The 24,376-nt window shown below is 38.2% G+C and overlaps 1 protein-coding gene across 2 annotated transcripts in view; it reads right to left on the reverse strand.

The window, feature by feature from the left end:
• LOC126183381 (centrosomal protein of 112 kDa-like) overlaps nt 1-24,376 on the reverse strand; it is a 152,602-nt gene that overhangs the window by 112,561 nt on the left and 15,665 nt on the right. For both annotated transcript variants that reach the window (XM_049925328.1, XM_049925317.1), the window contains exon 3: nt 12,431-12,571. In XM_049925328.1, the coding sequence (XP_049781285.1) occupies nt 12,431-12,571 (141 nt within the window). The remainder of the gene's footprint in view (nt 1-12,430; nt 12,572-24,376) is intronic.

The following is a 24,376-nucleotide window of genomic DNA, read 5'->3' on the forward strand; positions in this document are numbered from 1 at the left end:
CTGAATCAATTCATGCAAATGCAGCTCTCTCTCTCTCTCTCTCTCTCTCTCTCTCTCTCTCTCTCTCTCTCTCTCTCTCTCTCTCTCTCTCTCTCTCTCTGCTATATGGCGAGTAGCAATCTGTCCTTTTCATAATATTTTCATTATCCCATCCCGCATTTTCCATTGCTTGATTCTATTAACAGCTATTTTTAATAATTATTGCAATTATTTATAATAATGTAGTTATAATTTTCAGTCATCTGTAAGTTCAAAGTTTTACGAACATTCTGGAATAATCTACTTCTAAAGATACTTGGTACTTTCTAGAAAATTCTGAATACATCTGTCCCTCACTGACACATGGACACATGAAACACCACTCAAAACATTTTAAACACTATTCATAAGCACAATGTGTGACAAAATGGTTTTTGCCACCCACACTCACCCATTTCCACCCATCATAACCAAATTCCCTTACTAACAGCAGAAGACAAAGGGTTGTCTACCACCACAATCACAAGTGGGTGGTCATGGAGAAAAGAGTGCCTTGTTGGCCAAAAGCTCACTTCCAACAGTCTTTTCGTTGCACCTGCAACTCAGCATCTATGATGCTATATGGTGAGTGGCAACTATCCTTTCCATATTATTGTCACATTCCATCTTGGATTTTCCATTGCTTGATTTTACAATGTAATAGAGCATGTTGAAAAAAGGAAAAAAGTAATTCACCATTGCATGTGGTGTAAAATATTTTCAAATGACAAAAGACAGAGTCTGAGCTAATGAAGCAATACAGAAAAAAATGGAAGGTGTAACTGACATTAAGAACTAATATTGGAACGTGAGCCCCCACATGACCCTAATGAAGAAAGGAGAATGGGTTCTAAGATGCTCTTCTGTTCTCTGCTGCAATCCCTTTTCAGATTGCATTGCAATGGTTACATTTTCTTTTGTCAGAGTACTTACTGCTTATGAGCTAATTACCATAATTCCTAAGTTATGGATCAGGTGGCCTATGGATGTAGTTAAGAAACTATCAACTAGTGCTCCAGGTGACCTATATACACACCAATGAATACTAAGCATATATTTTTCCATTTTGATTTTACTATTATTAATCAGCTACTTACGAGGGACATTTGAAAAGTCCACGCAAAGTCTGAGAGATGGCACCACCGGTGCGTATCGAGGTGATGTTTAGTTAGTAGCATCTTTGGAAAGAATGCACACCACATTTCAGCCATATTTGTCTATTTATTTGTTTGGCATTCATGTGAATCAAGGAAGTCTAGTGATTGTCAAAAAATGGACGAAGAAGAATTTAGTGTGGTGATTAAACATTACTTTATGAAAGGTGAAACATCTCAGGAGACTAAAGAGAAGCTTGATAAACATTACGGTGACTCTGCACCTTCGATTAGAACAGTTTATAAGTGGTTTCAAAATTTTCGGAGCGGCCACATGAGTACAAGTGATGCTGAATGTTCTGGATGCCCTGTGGAGGTTATGACTCCAGAAATCTTTGATAAAATCCATGATACGGTGATGGATGACAGAAGAGTTAAGGTGTGTGAGATTGCTAGTGCTGTGGGCATCTCGAATGAACAGGTACATAATATTTTGCAAAAACATTTGGACATGAGAAAGCTATCCACAAGATGGGTTCTGCGATTGCTCATGCTTGACCAAAACCAGAATTGAGTGTAGTGTTGCAAGGATGGTTTGCAGCTGTTCAGGAAGAATCCACAGGATTTTAAGTGTTGCTATGTCACTGTGGATGAAACATGGATACATTACTATACTCCTGAGACCAAACGACAATCTAAACAATGCGTTACCAAGGGAGAATCTGCACCCCAAAAAAGGTGAAGACCAGTCCTTCGGTCGGGAAGGTTATGGCGACTGTCTTTTGGGATTCGCAAGGGATAATCCTCAACAACTATCTGGAAAAGGGTAAAACTATTACAAGTGCATATTATTCACCATTATTGGACCATTTGGAAACCGAGCTGCAGGAAAAACGCCGGAGATTGGACCGCAAAAAAGTCCTTTTCCATCACGACAATGCACCAGCACACACCTCAGCAGTTGTGGTCGCAAAATTATTGGAAATAGGATTCCAGCTCATTTCACATCCCCCCCTATTCTTCAGACTTGGCTCCCTCAGACTACTATTTGTTCGCCAATTTGAAGAAATGGCTGGTGGGGCAAAGATTTTTATTCAAACGAGGAGGTGACTGCAGCAACTAATAGCTATTTTGCAGACTTGGACAATTCCTATTATTCGGAAGGGATCAACAAATTAGAATAGCGTTGGACAAAGTGTATAAGTCCAAAAGGAGACTATGTCGAAAAACAAAAAAGGTTTACCCCAAACTCTTAAGTAGTTTTTATATTTTGCATGGACTCTTCAAATGCCCCTCGTAAATTTATGACACCAATATTTACCTACAACACGTTATGACTGATCACAAAATGCATGCATCCCACAAGAGCCACATCCCTTTTTACAGAGGGAGAGGCATATGTGTAGATCTGGCGAGATGGAGGGAGAGGGGTGTTGAAATGGATCATTCATAATGTCAGTGCTTTAGCTTTCCTTACCCACTCTTTGTAAATTAGATAGGTCTAGTACAACTTCCCATGCTGGAATCACAGCTCGCAATTTTACCTTTTATGATGATCCACTGCATGAAATTCGTATGTTAATTCTGTTTCTGACCATATGCCAGATTCCTAATGAAACTTGTTTGATATTTTTGTTTCTTAGGGCACATAAACTTTCCAGTGTTTCCTATGTAACAAGATGCAATAATTATACAAACTGAAAATCGAGGGGGAGAGAAAGGAAAGGGAATGGAATGGAAGGGAAAAAGTGTTATCAGTCTCGTTCTACGTCCTCCATGCTTGCTAATTCTAGATTTCCATCAGATGTCTGCCATTGTTGTAAATCCACACTGAAGGTTGTGGGTTCACAGCCCATCGAGGTGAATTAATTATACGAATGCATGGTGTCTTTTTCTTTCAGACAAGTCCAAAAGAACAGACACCAACACATTCATACAAGACACAATAAGTTGCACAGAATTTCTTTTTATAATGTCCTGAATAAATCAAATTGCATGATTAAAATGAAATTCATGGCATTATTATAAGTCTAGATTTGTACTGAGCTAATAACCAGGTGCATTCATACTCCATTAATTAATAAAGTGAGAAAATATGTCTTTCTTTTTAAAATCATGAGGTGAAATAACTTCAAGCATTCAAAATGCTACTTTTAACTAGAAATATTTACAAATAAAAATGATGGATACAACTTCATGAGGTCAACTGATTATTCGCTACTGATTGAAGAAATACAGCCTCCAACTGTTGGAGAAATGAGGAGCTGTTGGGTGGGGGGATGATAAAGGGCACCAAGAAAAACTGTACCTTGCTCATTTGCTATCATCCAAGGTGGAAAACGGCTCACTAAGCAACCTGCCTTTGCTCTATCGTCTGTACAGAAAATTCTTGTTTGTGCGCCTTATACATGTTACTTCAAGAGTATTGAGGTCTGACTTACCACCACTCTTGTCTACAGAAGTTAACTCTACCAATTGTGAAGAATTACACTGTTTTCCCCTTATATGCTAAAGAGGCAAAGACCACAGTCTTCTAGAGGTGGGTCATTTCCCTTCAATTAGTGACACTAAATGCAGTTGCTGTTACTACAAGTATTTTGCCTTTCAGATGTTGCCACTGAGCAGCATGGAGTGCACTGAAGGAATATGTCTGCTTCATCTGTTCTGGTCCCCTAATAACTGCATGTAACACTGAATATGTTTTGCATATTGGTGCAATGGATGCAATCAGAGAAGGCATCAGTGCCATTAGGTGTGTCTTACACATTAACCCATTGCTGCACTTGACAGTAAAAGCATGAAGCTAGTTTGAAACGCAATTGGAAAAGTTTTCAAAATGTAGACAAAGTAAAATATTTGTCACAATGTTAAGACTAAATTTAGTGTCAGCCTTTACAAAAGGAAAGGGCAGTGATGGCATCAATCTCGAAATCAAAATCTTATTTGGAATATCCATACATACAATGCACTATTATGATCTCATCTGAAAGATCTTGTTAATTTTGGGCAACTGAAGATGATAAATCAAGAATTACCTGGACTAAAGTTTTTTATATCACACTGGAATATCAGTATCAAAATCATAATTATCTTGTTTAATGCAGTCTTCATGCCAGAACCTCACAATACCTTTCATTAAAATAACGACACAGAAGCGGTAACCAGTACTTAAGTTCTGTATACAAAAAATTATTATTTGCAACTGCCTTAACGTAGCACTAGCTGTGTGGACGAGGTGATTTGCGTGCTCTGCATCCGGAGGGCTATGCTGGCAGTAGCATAGCTACCAGCAGAGTCACCCATGCCATGCCGGACAGGCCAAAGGGGAGGAGCCAGACGAAGTCTGTCCCACAACAACCTATATTAGCCTGTCTCCTATCCTATCCTAAACGTCTCGTTTTCCTTACCATTACAAACCCTTGCCAGGGATACGCTGAAGTCCTTAACAGCAGCTACGGTGGAGAAGAACATCTATGGTACGGCGCAGCTAGTGGAGGAGGCACCCTTCCCCTCCTAAGGGCAAATGAGGAGTGGAACCACTACCTTGTGGTAAAAAGGGATCTTCAAGGGCTGAGGAAGTTAACCCTGAAAGAAATTCCTCAGCTGTGTTAGGCTTAGCAGGCCAGTAGATGAGAAAAAGTTATCATTGCTTTCAATCAAAGAACAAGCACCAGATTAAAAATACTTAATGTAGACAGCACTTCTTGTTCCCCTGGAACGAATGACAGCTCTTCACAGCGTGAAGAATAACCGAGGAATGCAAGAAGATACACTAAACACGAACAGAAAACTAGAACCCAACAAAAAGACAAAAACAAGTTGAGAGTGGGAACACTAAATGTAATAACCTTGACAGGAGACACTAAAGAGGTTCAGACATGATGGAGAGGAGAAAGATTCATATCCTTGGATTGTGAGAGACCAAGTGGAAGGGGAAAAACTCTAAATTGCTGAGAGGTGGGTACAAATTATACTGGCAGGGTCACAATAAAGAGGCAAAAAATGGAGTGGGGTTTGTGTTTCACAAAGACATTGTCCCAGTTGCAGATGTGAGCTTTGTAAGTGAAAGGATAATTGGAGCAAGAGTGACCATGGGAAAGAATAGTTTTCCTATACCCCAAGTATGCACCTCAGCAAGGGTGCAGTAGGAAATAAACTAAATTCCTTGACCAACTGGAAGACCAACTAAGATAAGATAACATTATGATAGTTGGGCATCTGAATGCTCAGATCGGCACAGATAGGAATGGATATGAGGAGGTGATGGGACCTTTTGGATATGGAAGACGAAATGTTGAGGGCGAAGAAATTCTATATCTGTGCATAAGGAATCATCTTTTAGTGAAGAATGCATTCTTCAAGAAACAAGATAGCCATAAGATTACTAGATATGGCTGGGATGGCAAATCTAAGACAGTTATAGGCAAAAAAAGGTCATACCAACTGAGCACTTGGATAGCAACCACAGGTTACTAGTAGCTGATCTAAATTATAAGATGAAAAGTTTGAATGCTATACAAAGAATGCCAAAAATTAAGGAGTGGAAGTTGAAAGAAGAAAAAAAAATAAGAAAAGTTTCCAAAATCTAGTAGCACAAAAATTTCCAAAAACAAAGGGTAGTGTAGAGGAAGAGTGGAACCTATTTAAAACATCAATAGTTAACAGTGCTGTGTAGATATGCAGCAAAACAAAGGGTAAAGTGAAAGACAAAGAAACCAGTTGGTGGAATGATAGAGTAAAAAATGCAATTAAAAATGTAATATGGCAAAGGAGAACATAGAGTTTGAAAAAAAGAAAACAAAACTAGGGGCTGGTACCAAAAGATGAACACAAGGTGACAACACTGGAGAAGGAATACTGACAAAAGAAACTCCAGGCAAAGAGAATTGTGACAGAAGTAAAGGACAAGAGAGGGGAATATTCACCCAGAAATTAGAGCAGGATAGCAATGGGAACAAAAAACTGCTATATGGGTTATTGAAATGTAAAAGATCTGATAGAGGTTGAAACAGAGGATGGGGATATTATCAGGGACATGGAAGGTATCAGAGAAGAGATGAATTATTTTGAAATCTTACTGAATGAGGAAGGTGCACAAGAAAGTGACACCGAAGTCATTGAATTAGAGGAAGAGCAGGATCCAATCTCTGTTAGAGACTAAGAATTCCCTAAAACAGATGAAAAGTGGGAAGGCGGCTGGAGTAGATGAGCTAACAGCGGATATGATTATAGCCGCAGGAATCCACAAAATACAATGGTTACACCGGGTACTGGGGGTGACATGGAAAGAAAACAAAGAGCCGAATGAATGGAAAAAAGGAATTATAATACCATTGTACAAGAAAGGTAGTAGAAAGAAATGCACCAACTACCGAGGAGTCACACTGTTATCAAACTGCCTTAAGATAACAGAAAAGATCATTAGAAAAAAAAGATTACAGAAAATTCTAGAACACCAATTAGAGGAACAACAGCATGGGGTCAGAAGTAATAGGGGAACAAAAGATCTCATTTTCTCCCTCCATCAGTTAATGGAGAAATATTGGGAAAAAGGAAAGAAGTTTATAGTCATATTCGTGGATTTGAAAAAAGCATATGACAGTGTACCAAGGGATAAAATATGGGAATGCTTGAGAAAACAATGTTCGTGATTCATTAATTTAAAAAGTCCAGATGCTGTACAAAGGTTGAGAGCAGTGTACATGTAGGAGGTGGAAGATCAAAATCGTTTAAGACAAAGAGAGGTGTTCAGCAAGGCAGTTTGCTATCCCTTTTACTCTCCATTACACTTATGGACACAGTCATGAAAAAAATCAAGGATGAAGAAGAAGAAAAAGAAGGTCTCAATGCTTCTGGTTTTGCTGATGACATCGCAGGAGGTTCAGAGGAGACTAGATTAATGGAACACAAAATTTAAAAAAATTCAAGTTAACTGTGAGAAAGAACAAGGCAGTGGCAATGAAGATGAACAGGGCATCCACACCTTGTCACATCATACTGGAGGTGGGAGAAGGATGAATGTGTGAAAAGCTTCAATTATCTGGGTAGCATCATATCACGCAATGGAAGTTCCAAACTAGAAGTCTTAAACCGAATAACAAAAGGATCTAGCGTCTTCCACCAACAACGAAATCTAACCTGGGGCAAGGAAGTCCCTCAAAGAGCCAAACAGATCACGTATAAAACTTATCTCCCGCCAATCATGATGTATAGACTAGAGGCTTGTGTCATAAGAGAGAAGAGAGTCAAATACAAGCACGTGAAATGAAGTTCCTTAGGTCAGCTCTACAAAAAACTAGGAGAGAGAGAGAGAGAGAGAGAGAGAGAGAGAGAGAGAGAGAGAGAGAGAGAGAGAGAGAGAGAGTCAGGAATGATTATGTAAAGAGAGACCTGCAGGTAACATTGACTACAGAGGAGAGAATGAGTGCTCTGAGATTGAAGTGGTTCGGTCATGTGAAGCGAATGCACCCGACTAACGCCACGCCAGTATTCGGAGATGGAGGTACCAGGAAGAAGACCAATTGGGTGGCCTAGAAAGAGATGGACAGGCCAGATTAAGGAAGATCTCAAGAGGAGAGGAGTAACATGACATGTAGTGGAGAGGGAAAAGTTATACCAGGACAGAAACCAATGGAGGCATATACTTCACCAAGTTCCTACCCGGCTCACTGGAAGGAAATCCTGATGATGAACATAAACCACGCAAAAGATAGTTTCTTAGTTTTACAACAACTAGTTTCTATTTTCTTCTTCCTCTAAAAACATTTTTATCTCTCACCTTTTCATTCTTACCCCTCCCTCCACCACCACCACCACCACCACCACCACCACCACCACCACCACCGGACTGAAGCTGGGACTGTGCTTACCAATGTACTATCTTTGACCTCATGTTCTATGACACATCCCTTTCTCCATCTTTGTCTCATCTCATCTTCATAATTGGTGAAACCGTCTCATCCTGAAGTCTACATGAACTGCCCCTCCTTTGTATGCATTCCCCATCTATCTCTCTCTCTCTCACCCCAGAGGAAGGAAATAATAGTTCTGAAAGGTAGGATAGGTTGAGTGTAACATATGTCTACTGGCAGGACTAAATTTTTCACTTTCTGAATACAGAACTTGGTCAGCAATTCTGTGTCTCAACTTTATAGTTCCCTCGACAATTTGTTGATACCATTTATTTCTTTCCCTTCGTGTATTTCTTCTACAAGTATGAATGTGCACTAAATACGATACGCTGTGGCATTTCAGTAACCTCAATAATGCATTTCAAGCGTGTCAGTTGAACATAATCAGGAGCAAGATTCTGAATGTATAGTGTGTGTTCCCACAGAATGAAATACAGGTTTCAATGTATTTTGAGGGAACGACTGACAATATTATCATGCAATCAGTTATGCACTAATCAAACACCTCCTGGTCACAGACTGATTGGTGCGTATTATTAGTTGGTCTTCACAGATCACACTGTACCGTAGTAAGCAGTGTTGAGTCTTTTCTCGTATAATTTTTGTATGGCTATATCGCTACTCGCCATATGAACGAAGTGTTGTGCAGCATACAGGTACATTTAGTAGAAAACTGTTGGATGTATTTCTAGCTATTGGACAAAGTTGTGTGCACTTTAAAGAGACTATGCATATGTATGATTTCAGTATCTTTTACCAATAAGTCTCGAATAGGGTCGCTGGAGTGCTTAAGTGGTTTTGTGCAGGAATGTTGTCCGCACTTGCCTTGAGGTATGATGGGAACAAAAGAAGGTGTGCCAGCCGTTTGTTACACGGACAATGAGAGCTGCAGGCAGACCACGTGTTTTGAAGCAATACATTCAGAAGAAAGAGTGCCGTGATGCTGTAAATGAGGATTATAAAATTAATTGTTCTTTGTTTGAGTCACAGCTGTTTACACTGTGCTACTATCTGAAAACCAAGGACAGTGTCAAAACCCCCAATACATTCGAAAGAGCACCAAAATATTTTTCTGCTCTGTCTTGCTATGCAATCTATCTGCGAGAGCAGACCAAGAGAGTGGATCAATGTTTGTTAATTAAATCATGGGGAGATGTAGGTGTATCACTGATTATTAACAAGTTGAACGTGCCACAATCACATATAAACAATGATCCACCTGCCTTCTCCAACGATTTAAGTAAAAAACACTGATCTATGTACTTAGTGTGCTCGCGCAGACTGACTGCATATTCATTTCACCACCACATTTGATACATTTCTCTGTCTCTGCAATTAATCCAGAGACACACATAATATCAGTTCACTTTATAGCACTCACTGCCATAATCTCAGAATATTTCTCTCAAAACTAGCTAATACACCGACGAACAAAGGCAATGTTTTCAATGTTCTACACACCATAAAAAAATCGAACAATTCCCTCCAGCATTTTTCAGATTTTGACAGTAATTCTTTGTAAAGGGATTAAAGGACAGTGGGACTACTTGGAGTTAATTCTGATGTCATTTTTGTTCACTCAAGTCAGCAACCTTTTTAGATCAAATTTTGAAAACTTCTGATTCCATTTGAGTTTGAAATACGTAAAATATTTCACTAATTATTTTAATTAAACCCAACCTTTGGTTTGTCATCTCAGGATCATTGCTGGACAGAAGCTTTGAATACACACATCTCAGTTAACATAGCGACACGGTCAACATAGTAACTATGCCATAGTGCTTTGCAATAATCTAAATCAGCATAACCAGCATGTGGATCAAATTATTCATTCATTGTCTAGGTTTCTGTGTGCTTGTTATGATGTCACAGAAACAGAAAGTGCATTCTGTGAATGATAAACTAAAAATTATTCATTATGTGAAGAATGATGAAACTTTAGCAAGCTTATAAAGTGAGTTGGTACACCTGAAGCAACAATCAGCAGATGAGTGAAAGAAGACAATAAACTTCCAAGTTCTTTAAATACTATTGAAGTGTGGGAATGAACAGAAGATTGACTAAACTAAGAAAAGGCAAGTGAACTTGACAAATGCCTTTAAAGGCAGTTTTTAATAAAGAGAAGTGAAGGTGAGAGCCATTTTGCGAGCCCAAGCTGAAAAATTTCAGCTTTGATTTACATGGCAACAAAGATTTTATAGCTATTGAGTGACAGATTTTAAGATTGAAATGTTACTATGAAGTTCACGAAACAACCGCTGAAGGAGAAGGAAGGTCTTTGAACAGTGAATCTGCTCGTTTCCTGAAATTCTACATAAAGCAATGGTAGACGAACATTTAAATGACCATCAAGTGTATAATTGTGATTGAACAGTGCTTTACTATCAATTGCTTCCAACCAAAACTCTGCGCGTGGGTGTGCACGCGCACGTGGGCGGGGGGTAGGTTAGAAAATGAGTATACATAATAACCCCCCTCCTTGTCACAGATAAATTGGGCAGCAGTAAGCTGAAAAACAGGTGAAAGTAAGAGACCAAGGTAAGCAAGTAAACATGTCATCCTTACAATTCACTTACAGGCATTCAAAGAATACTTGGATGATGTGTGACAGTTTTACCAACTGGTTTCAAGAAGAGTTTGTTCCATCAGTAAGACAGCACCTACGGTTACTCAAGCTCAGAGAATAACCTCTACTAATCCTCCATCACTCTCCAGCTCATCTACCTGCTGATGTGTTGCAATCAGAATATGGAAAAATAGAAGCTTTGCTTTTGCCAAAAAAACATGACAGAATTAATTCAGCTGCTGGATCAGTGCATCATACGAGCATTTGAGACTCTTGATCGCAGTGAATTCCTTGCTTGAATATTAAATTCAGATGAGAAAATGGCCTAGAAATCTGTAAATTCTAAGTGTTTCACATTCAGTAGGCTTGGCATGGCAAAGCATTGGTCCAACCACTATTAGGAATTGCTGGAAAAAATGTTAAATTGAAGAAAATGAACAGATGTACACTGTATTGACATAGATTTCAATAGTGGCGACATCCAGTCTGCATGTGATGTTCTACAGTGCAATATTGATCTAGAATACTTCAACCACTGGTTATTCATCAATAATGAAGGACCAATTTTGGAGATCATAGATGACAATGAGATTATTGATGCTGTTTGAAATGAGATTAGTGAAGCAGTCAGTGATGGCAATGAAGAAACTAAAAAAGAAAGTATAGATGATGTTCCCAATACACACAAAATATTGGATAATATAAACAAAGTGAGAATGTGTATGGAGCAACAGAGTGAACCAAATCGAACTGAGTTGCTGCACAAGATGAGCACAAAACAATAAGCACTAAAGAAACTGGGTGAAATGACCTGCCAAAGAAAGTTAACTGACTTCTTTAAAGCAGCAGAATAATGACGTACTGTAGGTTACAGGTAGTGCTGTAAATTATCGTACTGTAGGTGACAGTATACTTTATAAACCGTATTGAGACTTGTGTTACTGTTTGACGTTTGAGCAAAGTTCGTCTAATTTCTGTACCCTTTTTGATAAATTTCTGAAATGTTTTACTTCTAATGTTCTTTAAATGTAAATATACTATTGTACAGCATATATAATATTGCATTGTGTGTTCTTCCTAATATTCTATGCATATTTTGTCATTACACAGTTCACTCTCAATATACCATTGGTATGATATAACGTGGAAGCATGTCCCCCAACAACTGCGTTATTTCAGGCTTCTAAAGTACTTTCTTGTTGTCGTGGCACATTCATTAAAAACATTTATGAATTTTAATATAAAATGGGAATGGATTATACATTAAGGACATTTATGAATTTTAAAAAAGGAATGGTGTACAAGTAAAATTGAAGTTTCAGAAAAGGAATGATCAGCAGCAAACTTAGTGCCCAAAACAGAACAAATTTACTTATCTCTTAACTATACCATTGAAGGGTATTTATTTAGTGTATATGGCCCTATTTCAAGGAGACTAGTGTTCAACTTGGATGTGGTGTTGAGGTCATTAGCAATAAAGCATTACCTTACATTTGTCTAGGATGGGAAACTTGTCCTACACTAGTTTATTCGAGTTCTTTGTGGCTTAATTTTACCACTAAAGAGTAATTCTGTAACCATATTTAGAATGTGAATTAACACCAAACAAGGGATAGGGTTATGAACGCAAAAGTTTTCTAAACCTAAAATCCTACCACCAAATGAGCTTGTGTGTTTACAAGCAAATTAACTAATTTTATTCATTCACATATAAGAATATTCAAATGTTATCAATTTTTTGATACAGTTGCTGGATTTGCAACTGCTGCAAGGAAAGGAACCTACTTTATACACTAATTGTTAGCAGGAACACGTGTAAATTATGACAATATATTGCTTACCCTTTCATTGATTTGTGATAAATCTGCTGCTATGGATATATTGTGCTGTGTCTGGTTCAGTCTTGTTGCTTCAAGCTCCTCCTTCAGTTCTTTTATTTTATTTTTGCAGTCATTTAGTTGAAATTTATATTCATCACGATCCTGCAAGTAAAACATGCTAAAAATTATCAAACTTTGTTTCTACAGAAAAAGATTTCTTCTGTGAAACTTCCGGGCAGATTAAAACTGTGTGCCGGACTGAGACTAACTCGGGACCTTTGCCTTTCGCAGGCAAGTGCTCTACCATCTGAGCTATCCAAGCATGACTCGTGCCCCATCCACACAGGTTTACTTCTGCCAGTACCTCATTTCCTACCTTCCAATTTTCACAGAAGCTCTCCTGTAGGAGACAAGGTACTGGCAGAATTAAAGCTGTGAGGACAGGGCGCGAGTCGTGCTTGGGTAGCTCAGATGGTATAGCACTTGCCCGCAAAAGGCAGTGGTCCAGAGTTCGGGTCTCGGTCTGGCACACAGTTTTAATCTGCCAGGAAGTTTCACATCAACGCACACTCTGCTGCAGAGTGACAATCTCAATCAAGATTTTTTATATTTTCTTTTATGTGGTTGCTAAATGCTCCACATTCCAAAAACGTATATTTGTTTTCCCAAACACCATCAATACACATAGCAGTAAGTCAAATGTATAAGAAAACTAATTAATAAAATTTAAGATTATCTTAACTTTTTTTTAAAGTTCAAATTAAGAAGTGACCTTACCATTCACACTACAGATGTCTCACATAAACAAAAAACAATACCACAATAATAATGTCCGCCATGACGTTATTTGAAGCACATCATAGTTTCGATCCATTAAAATTATACTCAAACTATAAACTATTGCAACACTGAATTAATGTCACTTTGTATACTGGTAAGCATCATCACAATGTACATCTTGTAGCACAATTTACAATGTAGGCTACCAACCAATTTCAGGTAAAACATTTTTATAAAAATGTTATATAGTTCCCTAACATCTTTTTTGTAAGATTATAACTTAACTATGCAACGAAACACCCAAATCATCATCATAAACTGAATACCTAAAAGGCCAAGAAAAAGATGATATACAGCTCAACAGGATAAAGAGGTTTTATTGGCAAACTAAGCATCACTAGGGAATTCTTTTCCACAAAAACATTCTTGGAAATGTGCATTTCTTTTAACACACGGAAAAGACTCATTAAAGAACAACAAATGTTGCAAAGAATATAATTTGACTGGAGAAGAAAGGGAAACAAAACTAGCAAACCAAGAGAAAGGAAATGCCCAGGGTGAATTTTGCAGCATGCCAAGGGAATGTAGAGTATTTGTGGCACATCAACTGCTTCTAGAAGCTTGCTCAAGATTGGTTCTGAACATAAGTAATGGCTATAAGTCTGGTCTCTGCCAGTTGGCACCAGGCTCATCTTCACACAACCTAACATTCAGCAATTCAGAAATGCTGCCATTTGTAAATGCCCATTACCTTCTCATCAGCACACTGTCTATGACAGCTGTTAAATTATTCGTAAAAACGGATGCTGAAATAATACAACTCTCACACACTATGCTGACACATCGCACGGTAGCTGATGAGAGTGACCATAAAGGCATTTCCCATTTATACTCACTCCTATGAGTCACAATGCTGAGTTGCAGCTTGGACTGCGCAAATAACAGAAATGACAGAATACGTAAGTAACCAATTTTAAAAAATCAGTTGTCTGGTCAAAAAGAAAACAAAATAACAAATTATTAACTGAGCAGAAATTTTGATACAGCTTCCAACTACATATACATTCACATATCTTAAGAGCAGAAAGACGAATTACAGAGAAACAATACAAAATCACGTAAAATTTAAACAAACTGAGAAACTCAGTTTTCTAAAAGCTTTCTAATATTAATGATACTTAGAAAATTCCTTATTATTACAAGTAAATAATTTATTGACTCTGTAAATGAAGCCAAGGCAGACGTAAGCACAACACTTCTGAGTCTTCGCAAAATAAACTGGCACTACAAGGAGAAGGTCTGAGTCTTGAACCGCACAAGTTGAGGTAGATGGCTAAATAACAAGTGCACTAAAACAGTAAGTTGGAGAGGGCATATCTCGGTTCAATTAAGCAAAGTTGTGTAGAAAAAGCATAAGGCCAATTAAGAGATATAGCATCATTTAATCACAAAAAAATTAAAATCTGATGGTTTGTATCAGTAATATCAGGGTATAACACCATGTATGAATGCATTATCTACTACATTTCAGCCAAATTTCTGATGTGTCAGAGGTATGGGCTTATTAAGTGGACACTTGGGATTAACCAAAACACTCCTTTACCAATTTACAACCAAACTGTTACCATTCAAACAAACCTAGACTTCCGGTTACCCTACAGATCAGTATTTCACCACACCTAAAAATTCATAGGCTTCACTAACTCTCAACCAAACTGTCACTTTCCAGCCGAACCCAGACTTCAGCCCATGCTATCACCACAACCTACACCCCAAAAACTAATGTTGTTGTAAAATAAGTATTCTTTGTTCTATTCTCTTCAAGTTTGCACACTTATGTCATGCAGATCAGTAAGTTACTGGACAGGGCATGCATCTGATATATGTGGGTTCAGTAGAACCAATCCTTGTACTTTAAGTCCAAAATACAACTTCACACGATTAAGAATGTCAATCAGGTGTTTAAGTATTGGAATGACAGTAGCAGAACCTACTTTCAGAACCAGCATAACCCAAGAATGACAGCACACTGACTGTTAGGTAAGAGGGAAGGGGCTTTTTTATCTTTCACTGGCCTACTGAGAGAGAGCAACAGGATTCTGATTATTATCTGTTCTACAGTGAAATGAGTTTTTCGTTATAAAAATTTAATCCTATTTAAAGTTGAATTAATTCAAGTGTGTTTATTCAACAATGTGCCATGAGATGGCAACAGGTAAAACATTTTCAATGGCAAATATCTGAGGTTACAGTAGGCTGTGCGTTTTCACAACAATAGGAATTAAGAACAATAGGAATTAAGAATCACATTTTGCAGCTGCAGCCCAGAAGATCTGCACCACCCTGTCCATAAGTGGCCGTCACTTCTCCAGGTCGAAGAGGACAAGTACATGGGATTCCTGAGGCAACTAATGAGGAAAGTTGGCAGTCTTTTGGGTCTTTCTTCAGTTCCAACTCCCTAAATGTATTACTCTTACACCAGAGTCATTCCATGTCAAGAGCCAGAGGCCCCCACTCGACCATCTCCAAATCTAATGAATTTTTGTGTGGAGGTTCTATATGGTCTTTGTTGGCTACATACCAAATTTCAGTTCAGTATCTTCAGTGGTTAAATTCTTAGGGGATTTTAAAGAGAGGCTACTCACCTCCACATCATGTACAATGGTGCAAATGTGCCAAGTTTGCTAGGCTTTTTTAAAAGTCTAGCAAACATTTGCTTTAATATACACAGACAACTTTTCATGCTGAATCACACCGTGGCAAAAATTAGGGATTTAGCCTTACCTAAATATAGATACAAGCCTCTAAAGTGGCTAAAAAATTCGTTGTGCTATTCTGAGAGCCATGGTTTGACCAACCACTGCTACTTTTCATATGGACCAATCACACCAAAACTTCAGAGGGTTATTCATATCTATGATGTCTATATATCGACCAGATGTAATTAACACTGGATGCCCAGATAAAAAGAAATGCACCTGCAAAGTTGGCCAAAATTTTCTAATTGATAACTTTAGGGTGTTTTGGGGGGACAATATCTCAACTGCGTTTTCTTCAAACCTCTTTCTTGCTACAGCTGGAAAAAGAATGCTTTACGCTTTGAAAGAAATATTGTTTAATTCCTGGATCTTTCAGTTTGACGAGTAAGAATACATTTCAAAAGTTGTTATCTTAGCACTTCAAGAAGATTGAAAAGTCAAATATTTTGCTCATTAAGTCCCATAATTATTTTTATTGAAGTGTATAAGTCAGTTTCAAACATTAGTTTAACACACGACATAAAAACAAATATAGTCAAAACACAGCAAATTTGCAGAACAAAAATACTAAAGAGTCAGTTCCACTTTTCGTTAAGCACTTCTACAATTTTGTCAATGACAGATCATGGATAACTGTATTGTCTTCCTGGTGATGATGATGATGGGGCTTCTAAAGTCATGAAGATATGTTGCTCAGGAATCCAAGAGGTATTTTTAGCAGTCAACTAGTGGAATGAACAGGCATGACCATGTGGGTGCATAAAGGTGATGAGGACATGTTGTTCGTGGGTCATTCCATGTCAGTTCAACCAGGGGCTCCAGCTCATAGTCTCAGATTTGACTAAAATTCAGTACACTAATTCTATCATGTGTGGAACACTCGTGTACAAAGTATTAGTTTCCCCTGTCAATTAGTTCCAGAATTATGACTTGTGAAAAAAGGTGGCGTGACCCGGAAATTGCAACCCGCATCTAGCAATCTATCTTCAGACCCAACTTCAGGTCTTAATAACTTTGGGACTATTCCACACAGTCCAGTGACATTTTTACAACCCAGTAACATCCATTTAGAGAACACACTCCATTAATCAATCCACCAACAACATATTTATGAGGGAAAATAAAAAATTCCAAAATGTGATTAAAAAATGTAATACGTTAAAAGGTACATATTGTAGGTGCCCTCTATGCCAAATATAATTCACTCAAAAAGGGTATAAATTTTTTTGTGATAAGCTGAATGTGGCCTAAACAGACACAGAACTCACCATGCCCATATCAGTCACACAAACAGAGTTACATGCACACGAAAATACAAAAATTTGAAAAATTACCTGAAAAACGTGGATTTTCTAAGTGTGGTAGCACAAAAGGGACAAGTGGTATCCAAGCCAAATTTCACACACTGCATAAGTAGACCATAATGATATATATCTCGAAATTTTAGCACGTTATTGCAAGACATTTGTGTACAATGGAAGTTGACATATGTATTTGGTGATGTGGCCATTGTTCCACAACACAATTTTGTAAAAACATATTGTAAACTGTTCGGCCTCTTCTTATCCTCTCCCACAACTGTTTCATCACTAAGCAACAACATATGGACAGATTAACACAACCTATCATTAATGTTGACTGCACCTTAACTGCTAAAAACCAGTCAATTGTGCTTCGAACAGAAATTCTCCCACACTTTAGCTACTGTACTCTGTACATTGAGTGGCAAATTGTACTGGCTTCGTGACACTGTGGTAGGAACTGGAACTGTCATAAGAATACGTTCAAAAGGAACCCAACACCTGCCTGCCAAACGTGGCCAATGAAATGATCTTGCTGGTCCTGCTGGTGCCATGAAGTTCACAAATACATCACCTTCTGCTGCAAAGCACTCTGCAACACATCCTAAGTACAATTTGTCATCATAAACTGCAATAAAATAGCAACCTGGTTGTATGTTGCTGCTTTTGCTTCTGAATCCTGAGTCAGACACACTGTGAAGACACATGTTGTGCATGAACCTATAATTATAACCAGACAGTCTGCTCATGTGCACATTGTCAGAGTCCACTGGAGAGAAGTGATGATCGCTCCTTGTGCCTGCAACAGTTTTAACGTGTTCTAGTCTGCTTTTTAGCAACTCTTCGACTGATTTCACCTCATCTTTCAAAACATAGAATGATTGTATGCCAGAGATATTTTTCTGTACCCAGGTAAATAATTGAAGAGGTGTTAGAATGTGACCTCCTGTAGGGTGCTGCAGACTAGCTCGTGATGCCATGCACTTAATGGTAGCACCAATACCATCACATACATTTTTACCATGACATGTTGCGAAAAAATTCCATTCTGCGTGAATCTGAAGATCATGGTAATGCATGCATAAATTTTTGAGATTTTTAGTTTATGTACCGACTAGCTGCCCCATCACTGAAGTATTTTGCAAAACGTATGTGAGGCAGCTTGTTTTTCACATATGCCATGACAGTGCGAATGTGGGCATGAACTGCAATGGCATCATGAATTAAACAGTCACTAAACAGGCACAGGTTCATGACAGACACATCACCTGATTCACCTCTATAGTAAATTGCAAATGGCTGGAGAGTTGCTTGAATGTTGTCCCAAAAATGTCCTTGGATGGCACCTTGAACTATAAATGCATAATTTTCAGAAAAGTCTAGTATTACTATAATTTCATCTTGTTTCAAATTATCCTTACAAAACTGGAGATAAGCCGATTGTGCTGTTGCTGTGAAGCTGTGTGTGGTCAGTTTGTCCATTTTTTGACAACACATTTCAACAAAATCTTCCACTGTACTTAGCTTTGTTTCAAGACTTGTGTGATCCATGTGCATCCATTGTTAGTAAGAAACAAGTTCATCGTCATCCATAAGGAGTTCACCATACAGTTTGTTATTCATGTGTTCTGCAAGATTTGCCTTACCAGGACACTTTTCACACCTGTGTATCATGCACTGGTAGGAGCTGATGTCACACACTAGCAGCTTCATTGCACCTTTGTAATCCAGACCAGAATCCTTTATAGCAGCAAACATCAGCTTAGCATTTTGATGGGTCTCACATACACAAGCATTGTGCCCCTTGCACTTACAGGCACAACCCATTTTGGCCGAAGATTGGAAAAAGATGATACAACTACTTTGCATAGCAACAGTCTTTTGCATCTGTACACGTACATTTCCCATTTTCACCGTTACATAGTCTTTTTTCCAGGCATTATTCGGCTGTAGTCATTATTTTCATAAAACTCCGACACTAGCATCTTTATTTCTGAACTCAATTGCTTACCCTGAGCCTGCTGAAGTTATGGAAGCACTCATTGGGTTGCTTTTATTTTCCTAGCTTGCTTTACCATATATGTAGAAACATTGAATTCCTTTGCAGTGTAGGTAAGAATAGCTACTTTTTTCTGGCATGTGGATATGGCACATTTTTCTTTCAAATCGTGCACAATTTTGTCCAAATCAGAGCATTTCTAGCATGATTTCTGTTCCTTTCGAGCAGATAGTTCTTCCTCTTCCATCATTAGTGTGTCAGCTATTTTGTGTTTTAATTGCATTTGAGCTGCTTGTAGTTTTCTTCTACCATAGCTGGGCCTGTCTCTTTTCCCAACTTTGTGTGTCTTCATGGGAGACAAACCAAGAGCAGTCACTGAAATATTTAATTGCTCATCTGTTGTAGGTGGCTGATACTCTTCATCACTGTCATGTAAATTATCAGAATATTCTTCATTTTTTAGCTGTGTAACACACCTGGAACATAACTTTTGTCCTGGTTTCATGTTAAGTCCCATGCATTGATTCACTTTCAATACTGATTTTATATCAATTTCTCTGAGGCTACACTTCACTTCACTGTCTGAAATGGATCAAAACAACTTCTTTGTAGGAAAGAATACTTATCCAGAAACACTTTCATATGATGATAAACACTAAAGTTTCCTGGAACTGTAATTCTTGTTCCCACACGGTGTATCCTGGATCTCCATAGCAACAAATCTTGGTCCGATTCGTCCAGATCATACAGTACACAGCAAATAGCACATTTTGTTCCATATATTGTTTTATGACATTCAGATGCTTGTGCTCTACCAACACTGCAACTTGTTTGAACAAAAGCACTACTAGTACACTCTTCTGCCTCCATACTGTCTTTCCACAACAGTACTGACCAGTCTGAACTAGAATCTTAAAAACATGAGTAACCTGTAATTGTTGCTTGTTTCCTTTGTTGTTCCTGCAAGAAAACTACCATTGTTTAACTTTCTGTTGCCTAATGGTTCCCAACAATTGCTGCAGCTTTATCTGAAACAAGCCGTCTGCATCATCACTATTACTTGCTAAATCATGTTAAAAGAAACGTAACCAAATACATCTGTCAACTTTTATTGTACACAAATGCCTTGCAATAACAAGTTGAAATTTTGCCACATATTATATTATGGTCTACTTATGCAGTGTTTGAAATTTGGCTTGGATATCACTTGTCCCTTTTGTATTACCACACTTCAAAAAGCCACGTTTTTCAGGTAATTTTTCAAATTTTTGTATTTTCGTGTGCATGTAACTGTTTGTGTGACTGATATGGGCATGGTGAGTTCTGTGTGTGTTTAGGCCACATTAAGCTTACCACAAAAAAATTATACCCTTTTTGAGTGAATTATATTTGGCATAGAGGGCACCTACAATATGTACCTTTTAACGTATTACATTTTTTTAATCACATTTTGAAATTTTTTATTTTTCCTCAGAAATATGTTGTTGGTGTTTTGATTCATAGTGTGTGTTCTCTAAGTGGATGTTACTGGGTTGTAAAAATGTCACTGGACTGTGTGGAATAGTTCCAAAGTTATTAAGACCTGAAGTTGGGTCTGAAGATATATTGCCAGACGCGGGTTGCAGTTTCCGGGTCACACCACCTTTTTTCACAAGCCATAATTCTGGAACTAATTGGCAGGGGAACATGAGTGTTCCACACTAGGTAGCATCGGTGTGCTAAATTTTAGCCAAATTTGAGACTATCAGCTGGAACATTTTCTCAAACTGGTTGAATTGACATGGAATGACCCTCATGTGAAACTTCATTGTGTTTCCAATCCACCAAAAATTGCCATACATACAAGTAACATACTGTCCTGGGTGTAAACTTTGAATTGAGACAGCTGGAATTTCTTCATCTGCTTCGAAGGCATTAACTGTGAATATAGTAGCATCATCGGAACTCTGCTTATTCTGAGCTGATCACAATTAATTGTTTTTCTCTCGTTCCAGATACTGGATGTCCCGTGATAAACCTTGTTTTTGATCTGGGTGGATTTTTTCAATTTCTTCTTTTGCTTCATAAATAGCTTTACACCTGGAATACTATCATCACAGAATTTGAATAAATCATATGGAGTGGTTACCTAAGGCCCTCTGCAGACTAGCACAGGCTGCAAGTCCTTTTGCTGTTCCCCCAATGCCGTCACAAGGCAATTTACCATGGTTTGTTCCAAAAAAAATTCTATTTGGCAGTGATGCCAAAATCCTTTTCGTGCAGGCATAAATTGATGAAATTTTTGAGATTCTTATATTGAGCAACTGAATCATCAGTAAAGTAATAAATGCTCTTAATGTATTCAGTCTGTATTTAAACATGTTATCAACTTTATTTGAAAAGCACGGACAGCAATGGTATCTTGACAGAACAGTCACTGACCATACAAATGCTAATACTCTGACATTCTTTGCCATTGAAATAGACAACAGATGGATGAAATGTGGCCTGACTATTTCTCCCAATGGAATCTTTGCACAGTATCCCGAACACCAAATGAATAATTCTCAACAAAATCAATCAATATAATTAATTCATTTTCTGCAAGATAATTTTTTTTTTCTAGCTGCTTAAGATGTAAACAAGGGCGATGTACTTGAGGACAATATTATGGAAAAGGGAGGGGATGTAGATGAAGATGAAATGGGAGATATGATAATGCGTGAAGAGTTTGAAAGAGCAGTGAAAGACCTGAATTGAAACAAGGCTCTGGGAGTAAACAATATTCCATTAGAACTACTGACAGCCTTGGGAGAGCCAGTCCTGACAAAACTCTACCATCTGGTGAGCAAGATGTATAAGACAGGTGGAATATCCTCAGACTTAAAGAAGAATATAATAATTCCAATCCCAAAGAAAGCAGGTGTTGACAGATGTGAAAATTACTGAACTATGAGTTTAATAAGTCATGGTTGCAAAATACTAATGCGAATTCTTTACGGACGAATGAAAAAACTAGAAGCCAACCTCGGGGAAGATCAGTTTGGATTCCGTAGAAATGTTGGAGCACGTGAGGCAATACTGACCCTACGACTTATCTTAGAAGCTAGATTAAGGAAAGGCAAGCCTACGTTTCTAGCATTTGTAGACTTGGAGAAGGCTTTTGACAATGTTGACTGGAATACCCTCTTCCAAATTCTGAAGGTGGCAGGGGTAAAATACACGGAGTGAAAGGCTATTCACAATTTGTACAGGAACCAGATGGCAGTTATAAGAGTCGAGGGACATGAAAGGAAAGCAGTGGTTGGGAAGGGAGTGAGACAGGGTTGTAGCCTCTCCCTAATGTTATTCAATCTGTATATTGAGCAAGCAGCGAAGAAAACAAAAGAAAAATTTGGAGTAGGTATTAAGATCCATGGAGAAGAAATAAAAACTTTGAGGTTTGCCGATGACATTGTAATTCTGTCAGAGACAGCAACAGACTTGGAAGAGCAGTTGAACGGAATGGATAGTGCCCTGAAAGGAGGATATAAGATGAACATCAACAAAAGCAAAACGAGGATAATGGAATGTAGTCGAATTAAGTCGGGTGATGCTGAGGGAATTAGATTAGGAAATGAGACACTTAAAGTAGTAAAGGAATTTTGCTATTTGGGAAGCAAAATAACTGATGATGGTCGAAGTAGAGAGGATATAAAATGTAGACTGGCAATGACAAGGAAAGCGTTTCTGAAGAAGAGAAATTTGTTAACATCGAGTATAGATTTAAATGTCAGGAAGTGGTTTCTGAAAGTATTTGTATGGAGTGTAGCCATGTATGGAAGTGAAACATGGACGATAAATAGTTTGGACAAGAAGAGAATAGAAGCTTTTGAAATGTGGTGCTACAGAAGAATGCTGATGATTAGATGGGTAGATCACACAACTAATGAGGTGGTATTGAATAGGATTGGGGAGAAGAGCAGTTTGTGGCACAACCTGACTAGAAGAAGGGATCAGTTGGTAGGACATGTTCTGAGGCATCAAGGGATAACCAATTTAGTATTGGAGGGCAGCGTGGAGGGTAAAAATCGTAGAGGGAGACCAAGAGATGAATACACTAAGCAGATTCAGAAGGATCTAGGTTGCAGCAGTTACTGGGAGATGAAGAAGCTTGCACAGGATAGAGTAGCATGGAGAGCTGCATCAAACCAGTCTCAGGACTGAAGACCACCACCACCACCACCACCACCACCACCACCACCACAACAACAACAAGATGTAAACTTTGGTGTTCTGACACAAAGTGATGGCTTCTTAAACGGGCAATTTTCAAAAATCAATGCCTCCATGAAATCTTCAACAGTTCTCTGGCAAGTCTCCAATGTGTGTCTGCCAGCATGGGCCCACTGATTGTATTCCGTTGTTTCTTCACGGTCATCGTCTTTAAAAGAGTCTTCAAGGAAAGCATCTAGTCGCATTTTTTCTGGACATTCCTCACAAAGCTGAAGCATACAATTTTTTGGTTCCAAACTGCATACATTTTTTCATCAAATCCTTGTAATCATCTTGAATGGATGTTGCTGAAACCAACATTAATTTGAAATTTTGATGAATTGCACATACGCTTTCTGAATGTGATCCAGAAGCACCAGCTGTACTACATTTCAGCCTGAGCTCACAAAATTGAGAAGCTTAGTTCATTTCCATATTGCTTACAATAAGCAATGAACATTTCTTTAAGGTTACAAAGGAGCAGGCATTTCTCCTTGTGAATCTTTCCCCATTTATTCTTCCTGCAACACAATCCTTTTGCCTGGACATAGACAAGAAAATTCATCTTCAAAGAAAGTGATGACATTTTGTTTTATTTCACCAGTGAGCTTTTTTCCCTTTTCGATTTGCAGGTGTTGCCAAAATCCCATCTTCCATCTTTAGTTTCCTAGCCTTCTTCACCATCTTAGTTGGAACAGCAAATTCTTTAGCCATTTTTTCAGTAGTGCAGCTATTTGTACCAGGGTCAAAATTTGAACTTTACTGCTATTGCTTGAAGTCTGAAGTTTAATCTTAAGCTGTGTGATTAAGATGTCCATACCTTTACATTTCTGGCACTCTTCAATTTGTAGCTGAGCAATAACTACTTGGCTCACAGCAGCAGCTGTGGCAATTA

The sequence above is a fragment of the Schistocerca cancellata genome, chromosome 1 (assembly GCF_023864275.1).
Source record: "Schistocerca cancellata isolate TAMUIC-IGC-003103 chromosome 1, iqSchCanc2.1, whole genome shotgun sequence".
NCBI lineage: Eukaryota > Metazoa > Arthropoda > Insecta > Orthoptera > Acrididae > Schistocerca > Schistocerca cancellata.